This window comes from Dreissena polymorpha, chromosome 1 (assembly GCF_020536995.1).
Source record: "Dreissena polymorpha isolate Duluth1 chromosome 1, UMN_Dpol_1.0, whole genome shotgun sequence".
Classification (NCBI taxonomy): Eukaryota; Metazoa; Mollusca; class Bivalvia; order Myida; family Dreissenidae; genus Dreissena; species Dreissena polymorpha.
In genome coordinates, this window is record NC_068355.1 from 47209385 (window position 1) to 47225769 (window position 16385).

The 16385-nt window shown below is 35.0% G+C and overlaps 1 protein-coding gene across 1 annotated transcript in view; it reads left to right on the top strand.

Moving 5' to 3' along the window:
- Window positions 1-14619, top strand: part of LOC127872003 (endonuclease 8-like 3) — a 44765-nt gene extending 30146 nt beyond the window's left edge. The window contains 5 exon segments of the mRNA XM_052415383.1: window positions 6396-6431; window positions 8410-8484; window positions 8913-9076; window positions 10247-10865; window positions 12958-14619. Of these exon segments, the coding sequence (XP_052271343.1) occupies window positions 6396-6431; window positions 8410-8484; window positions 8913-9076; window positions 10247-10865; window positions 12958-13119 (1056 nt within the window). The 3' untranslated portion in view covers window positions 13120-14619.
- Window positions 14620-16385: the final 1766 nt, after the last annotated feature.

A 16385-nucleotide genomic window follows, 5' to 3' on the forward strand; every position in this document is an offset into this window, starting at 1 on the left:
TTAAAGTTTAATGATATTGTAATTAATGAACTTTGAAGTCTGCAGTAAAATTTCATATATCATACAGTGACAATATGTTACTTCTATTTCAATATCTAACAAACTCACTGAAACCAACAGATATAGGATATTTTTACTTTATTAATACTTGCTTTAAATTAATAGCAAGTTACCTCCTTTTGTTTGAGTGATATGAAATAGCCTAAGGGCAGATTTGCTTCATAATCTAAGCAATATCTTGGTGGGTGTAATATCCAGGCTTAGAGGGTGTAATGACCAGGGGTGTAACGTCCAGGGGGTGTAATGACTGGACACCCCTCATTCCAGCCTTATGTCTGGGCAAACCCTATCAGTAGCCTTATCTGCCCCTGATAATCAGTACCCTGTTTAGCTCTGAATGCCTGACAGATTGTTATCTGTTTATTGTTAGTGGTGTGAAAAGGGGTGTTTTTAGGTATTATCTTGTTATTTTGTTGACTGTTTATGTAACACAGGTCATGTTTGGCATCTTATTATTTTATTGCAAACTAAGAAAATGGATATAATGGTATCATATGAAAATATCAAAATCTTGCATAACTTATGTACACAAATTAATAGATTATTTCCAAAATAATGTTTCCAATACCATAATTATTTAAATGTGCAGATTTAACAAGTAAATACTGTTTTAAACAAATATAAACAATCATATAAGATTGTTTTAAAATTAAAAAAATTAAAATAATTTTAAGACATAAAACAATCATAAGATATTGTTTATAATAAAAACAAATATAAAGAAAAAAATCAAAGCGAGCACAAACTCTTTCATTTTCAGGTATAAAACTAAGTTTTATCATTTTTATAGTTTTTGTCAGTGATACTTGTTGTCTATCTGTGAACCTGTGATGTTCTGAAAGAGCCATTTTCATCCAATATTCACTAAAAAATTATGGGGAGCACACACATTTACAATAGGGAAAATGGAAAACAAGCTGTAAAAAAGCCCCTTTACAATTGACTTGTATTGTATATGGCTATAAACATGAAACAAAGACCTATTTGTAGAATTATTGTTTTATTGATGAGTATTATTTATAAACAAAAGACCAACTTATTGAAAAGTGTGTTAAAGCGAGTCTTTTAGCCTGGTTTCAGCTCTCAAATTATTTACAAAAAGACCAATTTAAACTCGCTTAAACTCACTTCTGTTAAAAAAGGATCAACTTCTGTTGTAAAAGACACGCTTATAAAACAAAAAGACACACTTAAACACACATAAACCAACTCATAAATAAAAAGGCTCACTTTTGACACACAAAAAACTGACTCCTTACAGAAAAAAACTCGCTTAAACACACATCTTCTTAAAATAACCAACTTTAAACTCAGCTAAGCACAGTTTAGCGCACATAAAACTCGCTTTTAATAGCAAAAACCAACTTCTGCTGAGAAAAACTCAGAAAAAACACAGTTTTATGTTGGTTTAAGTGTGTTTTGGTATGAAAGTGGGTTATTTTTTTGACAAGGGATATCCATCCTCTTCAAAAGCATCGTCACACCAGTACTGTCTGTACTTTGATTTAGGTGGTTATTGCCCTTCGATAAGTTATACGACAATGTAAAGAATTTGATGTTTCTGTGATAGATCACAGAAACTTGTTATCCGAAGTTTATGAAACCATGCAGTATCCTTCATGGTGGGCATACCTAAATACATCGTCGGACACCCCCGGTCTATTCATTACGTTACTCTCCATTCCTGTATGAGCGGAGCATAATCAGCAGCCGTGGGTATCCGACGATGACCTAAATATGACATATTGTTCCACTCCGGTGAGTTTTCAACGAGTCATGGCCCCTTGATTAATAATTTGTTTCCACACAATTAACACATAGATTGACAAAGCGCATCATCGGCAAGCATCCATCAGTTTCACTGATATTTTTGTATTTATAAGTACACTGTATCTCCAATATAACGCGGATGACAGGGTCCAAGTCACAAGAAAACGTTATAAATGGATTCGCATTTTAAGTTCTGAGCATTCATAAATTATTGCATTGCTGTGTTGTCATTTGCCAATACATGCTTATAAACCCTACAGTATCAATAACTCTATACATACTGCTTTTCTTTTGTGCATATATATCCGATTATCCTATATAATTACTACATTAATTAAAGAAAATTATGACGAGAAATGTGTTTGAGAATTTAATAAACACAAACATACACTATATATTTCCTGAAGTGTAAAATGAACAGTGCATTATGGGACAGCCGTTTCATAGGGCACTGTTCAGATTTAATTGTAAAAACCAATGGATGAGTATATATGAAAATTTACACCCCTTTTATTTGAGTTGAGTAAATAATAAATTGGTTGCTATAGTGATCAAAAAACATTGCAATTTGACCATACATTTGGTTCTGACTTCTCAAAATTTCTTTAGCAGCTTGTAACTGAAAATGATTGCTGTGAAATCACTTAATTTTGTCTGCATGGAAATTAGTAGTTTTTCAAAAATGATTATTTTTCCTCAACTTGATTTTTAAAATTTAAGTTTTTTGATTTTGAAAATGAAAGGTATTTGCGTTGGTCATTTTCTGATTTGTTTGTAATACTTGTCTGCGATAATTCGTGGTAGGGATAGGCAGTTTTCTTTTTAGTCACTTGCAGGAAGAGGGCTCTGTTTATCACATGCCACTAACTTGTACATTGTTATGAGGTTATAGTCCCTGGCCCTTCTTATTGCATGCCAGTTAACTTATTCATTGTTATGATGAGCGGATAAGTGGGGCTGAATGACTGTTACAAGTGTTTGAAGTGACAAATTAAATTTCCAATTAGTCTTATTCAAATACAATCATGGCAAAGCAGAAAAAATGATTATGTTTAATCTGCAACATCCCTGAAAAACACAATTTACATAAGATTAACAAGTATCGCTAATCATTGTGATTTTACCAAAACAAAGTAAACCCTATCCATACAGCTTTACTTCATAAGCGTTTTACAGGACCTTTCATGTCTTAAGTACACAGTATAATATACTCCCAATTGTGAATTCTAGTAAGTGGATTTATCTAGATAGCTTAACAGACACTGTTGAGGATGTCTTTCATGCATACCGTATTTCAGGCAATTGTTTTTTTAATTGTATGTAATTATTTGTTGTGAACGTAAATTCTTCGTCTATCGGTGTAATGACAAAAGAAACGAACATTAGAGCATAGCATATAATAATGATTTCACAGTATATTTTAATAAAAAGTTCATTAAAGCCTGTGTCAACTAAAACATAACAAATTTAAACTGTGAAATAAACACATTTTTTTCTTTGAAGGGAACTGATGCAATTTAGCATGCTATTAATTATTTTTGATAGAGTGACGCCTTAATTTTAATTTTCAAATTCAATGAATTTTAAATTAATAATATATTTCAAATATATAATACATTATGATATTTTTTAGTCATTATACCCCCATTACTGGTAATGGGGGCTATATAGGAGTCACTTTGTCGGTCTGTCTGTCGATCCGTTGGTCTGTCCGAAATTTCATGCGATCTTCACCAAACTTGGTCACAAGTTGTATCTAGATGATGTCTAGGTCAAGTTTGAATATGGGTCATGCCAGGTCAAAAACTAGGTCACGGGGTCACGTAGTGTGTTTTAAACAGAAAGTTTGTCCGGACAATAACTTTGTCATTTACCGTTAGATTTTTAAATGACTTGGTATATTTGTTCACCATCATGGGAAGGTGTGTCGTGTGAAAAAAGTATGTTGATATCTCCAAGGTCAAGGTCACACTTTGGGTTCAAAGGTCAAATACTTGTCCGGGCCATAACTTTATCATTTATTGTGAGATTTTAAAATCTTTTGGCAAATCTTTTTCAACATCAGTGGACGGTGTGTCGCGCGAAAGAATTACGTCGATATCTCCAAGGTCAAGGTCACACTTTGAGTTCAACCATCATAAATTAGCATGTCAGGGCCATAACTAAGTCATTTATTGTAAGATTATGAAATCATTTGGCTTATTTGTTCACCATAATTGGACGGTGTGGTGCGTGAAAGAATTGCGTCAATATCTCCAAGGTCAAGGCCACACTTAGAGTTCAAATGTCAAAACTGCCCATAAATGAGCTTGTCCGGGCCATAACAATGTCGTTCATTGTGAGATTTAAAATCATTTGGCACATTTGTTCGCCATCATTGGACAGTGTGTCACGCGAAAGAATAATGTCGATATCTCCAAGGTTAAGGTCACACTTTGAGTTCAAAGGTCAAAAATGGCCATAAATGAGCTTTTCCGGGCCATAACTATGTCGTTCATTGTGAGATTTTAAAATCATTTGGCACATTTGTTCACCATTATTGGACAGTGTGTCGCGCGAAAGAATAACGTGATATATCCAAAGTCAAGGTCACACTTTTAGTTCAAAGGTTAAAAATGGCCATAAATGAGCTTGTCCAGGACATTACTATGTCGTTTTTTGTAAGATTTTTTAATCATTTGGCTCTTTTGTTCACCATCATTGGACAGTGAGTCACGCGAAAGTATTACGTTGATATCTCCAAGGTCAAGGTCACATTTTTTGTTGAAAGGTCAAAAATGGCAATAAATGATCTTGTCTGGATCATAACTATGTCATTCATTGTGAGATTTTAAAATGACTCTGTACATTAATTTTGTTCACAGTCATTGGACGGAGTGTCATAGGAAAGAATTCAAGAGTTCAAATGGTCAAAATGGCTGTAAATAATAATGGCATAATAATTCTTAAAAATTGCCATAAATTACATTCTCTTGTTTTGTGAAGACAGCATGCAAAAATAGTCTGTGTCAATGCGGCATGTGGGGTATACGTCACGTCTGTGACAAAGCTCTAGTTAAATCATGAATATCGAATAATTATTTTGACTGATTAATCTTAAGACTAAAGGTGGTTGCCCCAAAGGAAGAACATTCAAGAAGTCGCACCTTAATGTATCAGTCTTAACCCTTACAGTGCGGGAACCGAGTTGTGAAGGCCTTTGCAAACAGTTTGGATCCAGATGAGACGCCACAAAACGTGGCGTCTCATCTGGATCCAAACTGTTTGCTATTCTGATAGTATTATTTGGAAAAAAATCGAAGAAAATGCTAATTTAAGAAATTCAGCAGACGACATTTTAGAAGACGACAAATTTCCCAGCATGCAAAGGGTTAATTTGGAAATGTGTGGTTGAGAGTAAGTTTTACTGTTTCAAAATTGTGCAACTTAGCTATGATAAGGAAGGAGAACATAAACAAGGGTTAAACGGAAATGCTTAGATAAATTATCTGTTATGAAGATGCACATGTTTATATGACATCATTTGATGATAAATCAACAATAGAGAGGATAATGTGTATTTTGATGTTGTTCAAAAAGACAAATGATCCTAGGTCAAGTTTACCTTTCAAATTAAAATATGTTCAATTCAAATGCAGACATTATTGTACCTGTCTCCAGTGTGACTAAAAGTTGAATGTTAAAAATTAAATGAAAGTTGCTTACTTCAAAACCAACATCTGGTTGCAATATTTGTTTTAAGGCCTTACTCTTAATTTAGAAATACAATAAGATACTATTTGTTGCGCTTTGTTACATTGCAATACGATCTGATATGATCCTGATGGAAAATTGATTGCAGTCAATTATGTACATATAATTGTAAGCTATTTCAAATCAATAAATACTGATTTATGATTTTAATTGAGATTTCCACGATTGAACTTAAGTTTTGATAAGATCACCACTTTAACATCATACATGTAATTAATACCAGGATTTCAACTGTGTATTGAGTCGTGATCGTTGATACCAAATCAAAACATGAATACATGATTGCTGTTAGTGCTGGCTTTCAACAGTTTTGTGAAAAGTAAATGCTCCAGAATCAATAGTTATCTTGTATGAACACTGTACCTTTAGCTCACAAATGGAGATTTTTGCAGTGTGACTGTCAGTTGCATGTATTAAGTACTGCTTATATGAATCCTCTTGGTGAAAGTGGCTGAAGGGACTTTTGATGTGTTGAGTGTGCTTGAACATAAGAGCCAATAATTGTTTTTCACTTGACACTTCCTGCTCAACCGAACTGGAATAAATCTAATTGTAGTTTTTCCTTATGACATGCAACTGTCGGCAACAAGAATAAAAATAATTTAGGGGCCTTATTCGAAAAACCTCATAAGTTGAATCTTGTACTCAACAACCTACCTATTTCTTTAATTACATAATACATGATAATTATTCTTTGTTTATTAATTGACAAGTGGTTTATAGTTTAACGTTGCATTTAACAATTGCAGATTGTTTCATAATAAAATTGCTTGACTGAAAACCCTTTTATAATTGTCGTTTTTTCTTTTCAGGCCTTGTTCGACAGTGGAATAAGACCATCCTCCAAGGTAAATAATAAGTAGTTTAAAGGTTATAAATAGTGTGATCGTTTGTGAACATACATTTTACTATTTAAGTTTATTTTACGCCCCTGTCCATTGAACATAATCCAATGTATGCTAAATTTGCATCTCTGTTATAATCAAAGATAAGAACATTTATTTTACACTGAGAACTATATCCTTTGTGAGAATTACATAGAGTTATGTGAAGGTTCAAAAGAGTTTAGTGGTAGTGGAATACTTACATACATATAGTGTAGGTTTGTCACAAATGTAGTGTACATACTTGATTTGCTCCAGAGACATTGCCCATAAGCATGTAAAGAAACTGTTCAATATTTAGTTACCGAATCTTTTATATCTTTGATATATTGATCGATTTGGAACATGTGGAGAAAATTATTATACAATAACATGTCTGTGTAACATTTGTGGCCCTATTCCTCAAAGGTCAAGGTCACACATAGAGTTTGAAGATCGAATTTGGCAGTAAAACATCTTGTCCTAACTGTTACTTTGTCATTCATCATGTTATTTTTATTGACATAAATGGAGATTTGAGACAAAAAGTATTACATGTATTATAATTGGCAATAAATAATCGGGCTTTTAATTTGGGTTTCATTTAGAATTGATTGGACATACATTATAAGCCAAATAACAATATTACATGTATATTCAGTTTTGTATCAAGAAGGGATACAAATAAATTAACACAGAAAAATAGTTTTTAGCTCGGCTGTTTTCCGAGAAAACCCGAGGTATTGTCATAGACAGCTCGTTGTCCCCTGTCCGCGGTCCGGTGTCTGCCGTCCGCATCGTGCTCAAACCTTGATGTTTGTCTCTAAAATCAAAGTGCTTTCACATACAACTTTGAAACTTATATGTAGATGCACCTTGATGATTTCTTGCCAAACCCATTTTTGGGTCACTAGGTCAAAGGTCAGGGTCACTGTAACCTCTAAAAAATTAAAAAAATATTCTGACAATCTTTCATTAATTAGCGAGGCTGTTTTCGGAGAAAACCCGAGCTATTGTCATAGCCAGCTCGTCCGCCGTCCGCCGTAGGCATCGTGCTAAAACCTTAACATTGGCTCTAAAATCAAAGTGCTTCCACCTACAACTTTGAAACTTCATATGTAGATGCACCTTGATGTGTTCTACACGCCACACCCATTTTTGGGTCACTAGGTCAAAGGTCAAGGTCACTTTGACCTCTAATATCAAACTTTAACATAGGCCCTAAAATCAAAGTGCTTCCACCTACAACTTTGAAACTTCATATGTAGTTGCACCTTGATGAGTTCTACATGCCACACCCATTTTTGGGTCACTAGGTCAAAGGTCAAGGTCACTGTGACCTCTAATATAAAACTTTTACAAAAACCTTAACATTGCCTCTAAAATCAAAGTGCTTCCACCTACAACTTTGAAACTTCATATGTAGATGCACCTTGATGAGTTCTACATGCCACACCCATTTTGGGTCACTAGGTCAAAGGTCAAGGTCACTGTGACCTCTAAAGAATTTTTTTTTTTAATTCTGACAAGCTTTCGCAGCCGAGCGTGGCACCCGTTATGCGTTGCTCTTGTTCAAAACTGCACCCGCAGCTGAGCGTAGGCACCCGTTATGAGGTGCTCTTGTATAAACAATATTATAGTCTGCTCACTAAGGGATATTCAAGCGTGTGTGATTGGTTACATCATCTTGTCAGATTTGAGCTCACACTTACCCAAAAATTACTTTGACCAGTTTCATATGAAAATGAGCTTTATGCCATAAAGGGCAAACTTAGCTCAAGACCAGCCTTCACATCTGCGCGCTGACTGGTCAGAAGACAAGCTTCTCTTTCTTCTAATGAAACTGGGAAACCTTGTGTTAAGTTTCCAACAGCTTAGGTCCTTAGCAGACTGTGCAGGCTGGTAGGGAGCTATGCTAGACAAATGTCATAAGACCCATGATGTGGCTTATTTCTTGCTTCAGATCAGTGAGTTGAAAGATGAGCATATTCATCACCTCCTGAAGATGACCAGGGACTTTACAGAAATCTTCTATAGGGTAGGTGTATTCATACTTTATAAAGGAAAGAGCTCATTGAAGGCATGTTTCATGCTTCTGTACATTTTCTAGAATTTTTATGCAATGACAGTTTTATTTCCTAACCTGTCTGATTGGTATATGTTGGTTGAATACGCATGAGTCCTTTATGGAGTTTCTATAGTGGATTTGTAGGGTTGTTGGGTATATAACTTTATATAACACTTTGTAATGGTTACCTGTCCACCCACAAAGACTGTCTCATTATTGTTTTTGCTCTCAGCTGAGAGAATGTCATTTATATTCAACAAATGTGTTATGATAAATATTGTATATGGGTCACTACACATTTGTAGAGTAACAATACAGAAAAGTTCAAAATCCCAGATTTAAGGTGTTAGTGGGTTTTCAAAGAAGAATAACTTATCTATTCTTGATATTTGTTCCAGTGTAGAAGAGATGGAAAGCCCTTAGCCCCCTATTACAAGATCTATGGAAAGCGTAAGTGTGCTCAGTGTGAGGGAAGGGTTATTATTTGTCGCCTTGGTGATGACAGTGACCGGGTTACTTACTACTGTGAACCGTGCCAGACTAACGACCTGAGCAAGCAGAGGTATTCCATGTTTGGCAATTTTGTTAATATAAATGTAGGTATGATTTTTAAAGTGTCCGGAGTCCTGTTATCAACTATCTTTCATATTGAAAACTTGTCCCTGTTAAAAGTATTTATGAATTTGGTGTTGTTGCGTTTATGAATAAATACTTATGCATAAAGACATGGTTTGAATTTAAAAGAAAAAAATTACAACCTATGTTGTCAAAGGAGTCTTAAATAGAATGTTTAAGTGTTTTCAATACAAACCTTCCTTATTGTTGAGTGGTTAAGTAGATGCACATATTCCTCAAACAGAAAATCCAAGTTTTCATAAGTTTCTTTTATATGTTTATAATGTTTGAATGTCCTTTAACAATGAACCCAGAGGTTAAGATCCTATTACCTAGTATCACATGGAGTTATTGTTTTCATTCAACCCTTTTAAGAAGGCAGCATAATATTTCTACACTGCTGTCTGTCTTTGAATCTGGATGTCATATACACAATTCCTGCTCCAGTCTTAACTGTGAAGTATATTGATGGATTTTAATATAAACTAGCATAAGTGTAAAGCATCATAGTATAACGTGTCTTGTGTTATGTTGGTCGCCCTACCTAAAAGGTCAAGGTCACAATTAGAGGTTAAATATGACCATTAAACAGCTTAACAACTCCTGTTGCCTTGACGTTGCCGCATATTTATGAATTTTACAATAACTATGCACAAGTGGAAAACAAGTTTATACATAGTGTGGGGTTTTACACCTGTGTCCCTTTAACCTTTGCTGGACTGAAACATTAATCATGCAAGTTTAAAATTACTGACCACAAATTACCACCAGGAGAGGACAGTGTGTTGCCTGTAACACCTAAATCACTACCTTAAAGGCTCAATGTCACATTAAGGGTCAGACGTCAAATTAAGCAATAAAAAAGCTTTTTGGACTTCGGTATGGCCCAGTTTATGAACGATTATATTGATTTTTGTTGCTGGCGGATAAATTACTGTAGGGGATGGACATCATTAAAGCCATGCATGTGTTTGTAAGCTGGGGTAATGAGTAATGTTTTACAAACATCTTGTTTGTATAAATTTGAAGCTGTGCTTATAAGCCCAGTGCACATAACTTATGTCAAGAAAATTGTATTCAAGCTTGTCAATCAATGATCTTCTTCTGTTCTCTCTAGAAAGCCTCCATCAAAGAACAGTTTGCTGGGTTGGGTGAAAACAGGAAGTGATGTCATCACGTCTGATAATGCTCAATGGACATGCACATATTGCACATTAATCAATATGCCAACCAGTATGTCGTGCAGTGCTTGTCTGAATGCTAAAACATCTAGGAAGTCATCCTGTTCACCATCATCTGCAAGTGGGCAAAGTAGAAATGTTTCTTCTTGTGCTTTGCTTTCCAGTAATGTCCAAAGTGTTCATAAAGACAACAAAAGAAAGTCTTCAGATACTCATAGCTCAGAGGTAAAAACTAAAGTGCCAAAGTTGGAAAGTGATGTTTGTGGAGCACGTGTAAATTATCCACACAATCTAAATCAACCGCAGGCATCACATCAGAATCAAGCACATGTGCTGGCATCTCTTCATCCAAGCAGCAAAAGCAAAGGTGCAGTAAATGGCAACTCAGCAGCTGCTGAACAGACTAGCAATCCTCAGAAGGTAGAATCAGATTGTAAAATACCAACATGTCCAACACACCAGAAAAAGTGTAGCATGAAGGAAGTAAGGAAGGAAGGTCAGAACAAAGGGAGATGGTTCTTCACCTGCAATGTGCGCACATGCAATTACTTTAAGGTTTGTTAGCATTTTAAGTTGTTAATGAAGTCGTGAATTATTTTGGTCTGATATGATGTCTACAAATTTAACCACCTAAGATGGCTGCTACAATTTTAAAATCAGTATACATGTATATCATTTTATCACATGCCATACCCTGTTTTCCATGTAATATTACCATTACATATTTTTATGCCCCCCTTCGAAGAAGAGGGGGTATATTGTTTTGCACATGTCGGTCGGTCCGTCCGTCCGTCGGTCCGTCCACCAGATGGTGTCCGGATGATAACTCAAGAACGCTTAGGCCTAGGATCAGGAAACTTCGTAGGTACATTGATCATGACTGGCAGATGATCCCTATTGATTTTCAGGTCACTAGGTCAAAGGTCAAGGTCACAGTGACTCGAAATAGTCAAATGGTTTCCAGATGATAACTCAAAAATGCTTAGGCCTAGGATCATGAAACTCCATAGGTACATTGATCATGACTTGCAGATGGCCCCTATTGATTTTCAGGTCACTAGGTCAAAGGTCAAGGTCACAGTGACTTGAAACAGTAAAATGGTTTCCGGATGATAACTCAAGAATTCTTACACCTAGGATCATGAAACTTCATATCATGAACCCCTATTAATTTTCAGGTCACTAGGTCAAATGTCAAGGTCACAGTGACTCGAAACAGTAAAATGGTTTCCTGCTGATAACTCAAGAATAATTAGGCCTAGGATCATGAAACTTAATAGGTACATTGATCATGATTGGCAGATGATCCCTATTGACTTTCAGGTCACTAGGTCAAAGGTCAAGGTTACAGTGACAAAAAAGGTATTCACACAATGGCTGCCACTACAACTGACAGCCCATATGGGGGCATGCATGTTTTACAAACAGCCCTTGTTTTATATTACACATGTGTAATACAACATTTTTAAGCATTTTCATTGGTTTAGTTTTCGATTATTGACCAATCGCATTTTGTTATTTTGCTGAAATGACGTTGCAACGTCAAATGACGTCAAGAAATGTAAACAACATTCGGGATTTATTATTATGTTTGCGTAAATATTTGCCCGGTATTTAATTTGCTCATTTAAAAGCATGTGATAAAAATGATCTGACACTAGTTGTCATCTCATACCATATTTTATTAAACTCGTCCAGGAAATTCGTTTGTAAGCTCGCCAAAGGCTCGCTTACTAACAAATTCCTGAAATCGTTTAATAAAATATGGTATGATATGACAACTCGTACCAGATCCTATATATGTGCATTGTGCTATGCTTTCAATTATCTCTGTTAAAACCAAAATTGAACAAATAAAAATAGACACAAATATTCAAATCAATATTTATTGAAAATCATTAATGTTTTCATCCATCTTCATCCACTCTTCATAATCATTGTAATAATAATTAAGACAACAGACACTTGAGTGTTAATTGTTAATGATTGCCATACTAGGCCTTAATTGCGTCTCTCAAGTGTTTTTGCATTAATTGTCAGAGAAAATACTGCTTTTTGTATTTGCCAAGCACATATTTTTCACCAGTGGTCGTACATTAACAGCAACTTGTCGATAAACACTGTGCTTCATTGTTAAAATTAAACTCAATCAAACTATTGTTCAGCCTGGCTGCATAAAATAATTTATTTATGTATCAAGCAGTTCATCCCCTGGCATGGCATGGAGGTGTTTTAGACAAAGAATATTTGTAGTTTTCTGTAGATTACCGATTTAATTCACAAGTTGCGCAGTCTCGAATGAAAATAATTTTTCTTTATGATCACAAGTGAATTAAACTCGATTTTCTACTGAAATCAATCAATTGTCTTTTTATTTTGTGCTTTTCCACTCTTGTTTGTTTACATATTGAATCTTTCAACTTGTGAATAATAGTGTCGTGACATCAAAATAACAACGTCATTTCAGAATAAGTACACTGTTGGTTATCTCTGTTATGAACAGTGAATTACCACGTTTAAAGCCCTGATATTTTTTCTATGAACCAAAATAATGCATGAAATAAATAGACATGTACCAGAAACATTGATTGGATGATTCAAATGGCACTGTTTTGTTACCAATATATTGAATCAGTGTTGTTTGCAGTGGGCAGATGAGCAGTTCCCCATATGTGCAGGTCATTGGCAGCCGTGTACCATAAGGACTGTGATGAAGATTGGGCCCAACAATGGCCGAAGGTTCTTCACTTGCAAGCTGCCCAAGAACAAACAGTGCAAATTCTTTGAATGGGCTGAGGGCTATGATTGATACAAGCAGCGCTTCATTTGTGTATATATGATTATTTAATTCACATTAGCAGTTAAAAATCTTCGTCTTGAAAATGTGTTCACATTGCGCTGTACTGGTGTTATTTTAGCTGTATATTTGTACAAAATTATGGGTTTAAATTGTCATTTAGCCCTAAAAATGTTATGCAATTGATGACTTTTACGTGGATTTTTATGTTCATGATATTAAGATATCATGTCAATACTTCTTGATAGGACATGTATGTGAATATTTATGATTCAGATATTGATTTTATGTTCATGTAAATATATGCTTTGGTCTACCTCATTGTTGTAAAAAGTAATTGATTTGTTATATATGCTGCGCTAGAAGTTGACAACTTGTTTAACTAAGATACAATGTATAATTAAATATTGAATGTTTGCATTCAACTGAAATGCTTGTAAACTGCTACTGCCAAAAGCAAATGAAACCCTGTTATGCCATCTAAGTTAATTGTTTGCGAGTGTTTATTTGAAACGGCAACATATGTCAATTTCCCAAACTTTCCAAAAGCTATTGGAACGGTCATCTGCTAGTGTTTGGAAAAATGTATTACCTGCACCAGAATTTATGTAACTTAAGTATCGCTTTACATGGAGCTTTAACGATGCTGAATCTGTACCTGCTAAGAAATGTGTTGCGATCTCTCGTTTAAAAACTGATTTTGGAACTGTTTCTCATTCTACAAGGTATGCATACATCCAAAAAAAATTATAGTAAAATACGCCCGAGGGAAAAAACGGTCAGTCTTTGCGGTCTGTATTTATTAGTCACAAAAATGCTCACAATCGACGAATATTTTCGCAAAATATTTCGTAAAATAAAGGTAACCCATTAAAAATATGTGTTTCTTACAGCAATAGCCAAAATTTTAAGGCTAGATGTTGTCATGAGAACTACGTCTTCCGACGCTGCCCGAAGCCAATCTTGCATTCGCTCGTAAATTTTCGGATATCGTCGCGGGAAATTCACATGGAATATATTGTCACAAAAAAATAAAACAAGCCTTTTGTATCTCGTTTAACATATGTTAAGTTTAAGAGGGCTTCAAATCGTTTATCAATAGTTAGTTTTAAGGTACAGTATATATTCAGAAAAGTATGCGTTTATTTGCAAAACTAGGTTATTATTTTACAGATTCCGTATCTTTTAACATACTTCATTTCAATCTAACATACAAAAAAATGGATGGAGCTGTGCTAAAGATTGTTATACGATTTCGTATGAAAAGACCTGGCGTTCGAAAATCCATTAATATTGATGATTTCTAATGAAGTTGCTTTTATGTTAGACGTCCAGCGATCAAGACAGCCAGCAAAAACTATTATATGTCGATGATCTACATTGTACTTATGTTTGTTTTTGGTCGATTATCTTCATCCTTTTGATTCTAATAGCTGTGCGTGTATAAACAATGTGATAAAAATACAAACATGTACGTAATGCATCACAGTGAGAATGGAATTGGAAATCTGCTTTTGTAATCTTGTTTTTATCAAAACGCCACAAATGTAGATTTTTACTTTTCTGTAAAAACAAAAACAAATGTACTACGGAAGAGTATATGGTACACCCCAATAATATGGTAATGCCGGATTAATTTATATCGACTTACTGTGAACTAATATGGTATGTCGACATAGTTATGTAGCTTTTTCCCACTTAATTTTACTCGCCATAACGACATTAAGTTAAAGTCTCGACGTAAATGTTTCCTGCATTTCCCGTAAACATATTTGGTCGACATGATCTAAGTTGACAAATCAACATTATTTTTGGCGTCATTTTCACAAGTTATTTTTTACGCCATGACACCTTTTTCATATCATGCGTCATATAATGTTGACATCATAACAGCATCAGGGTGTAACATATACGCTTCCATAGTTTATTGGAAATTACTTGCCATCATAGTTTTAGTCGACACCTTTTTTACGCCATGACACCTTTTTCACATCATGCCGTCGAAGAATGCTGACATCATCAGGGTGTACCATATACGCTTCCATACATAAATATGGAAGCGTATATGGTACACCCTGATACTGTGATGATGTCAAAATTCTATGACGACATGATATGAAAAAGGTGTAATGGCGTAAAAAATAAATCAACGTGTCGACTAAAACTACGATAACGAGTAAATTTCACAAGAGCATGACGCCAAAAATTATGTTGATTTGTAAACTTGGATCATGTCGACCAAATATTTTTTCGGGAAACATTTATGTCCAGACTTTATTTAATGTCGTTATGGCGAGTAAAATTAAGAGGGGAAAACCTACAAAATTATGACGACATGCCATGTTATTTCACAGTTAGTCGATATTAACTAATCCGGCATGACCATATTATTGGGTTGTACCATATTCAATGACGGCATGATATGAAAAAGGTGTCATGGCGTAAAAAATAACTCATCGTGTCGACTCAAACTATGATGGCAAGTCATTTTCTCAAGAGCATGACGCCAAAAAATATGTTGATTTGTCGACTTAGATCATGTCGACCAAATATTTGTTCGGGGAAAGCCGACAACATTTACGTCGAGACTTAAATTAATGTCGTTATGGCGAGTTAAATACAAGAGGGAAAAACCTACAAAACTATGACGACATACCATGTTAGTTCACAGTAAGTCGATATAAACTAATCCGGCATGACCATATTATCACGGTGCCTATACCACGTGACTTATTCGGATCTGTGTTGGGAGAATAAAACGCGACCCAGTTAGCATTTTTAGGATTTTTTCAGTAAATTGCAACCGCGCGTTTGAACGGTTAGAAAAATGTCGGATCAGCGTGGGACTTTATATTACAAACGCGCGGTTGCACTTTACTGAAAAAATACTTATTTGTTTTAAAAGATCATGATACCTATAGAAAACTCTCACGAATGAGCGGGCTCTCCACTTTATCCCATTAAAAATGGTGAACTATCTAAAAAGACATCATTAAAAATGTTAACTGGGTCGCGCTTTATTCTCCCAACACATATCTTAAAAAGTCACGTGGTATAGGCACCGTGATTATTGGGGTGTACCATATACGCTTCCGTACATATACGTCATAGAATATGGTACATCCTAATAATATGGTCACGCCGGATTAGTTAATATCGACTTACTTTGAAATAACATGGTATGTCGTAATAGTTATTTAGGGTTTTCTATGGAAGCGTATATGGTACAACCTGATGCTGTGATGATGTTCTCCTTTCTATCATTTCGGACTTCACAC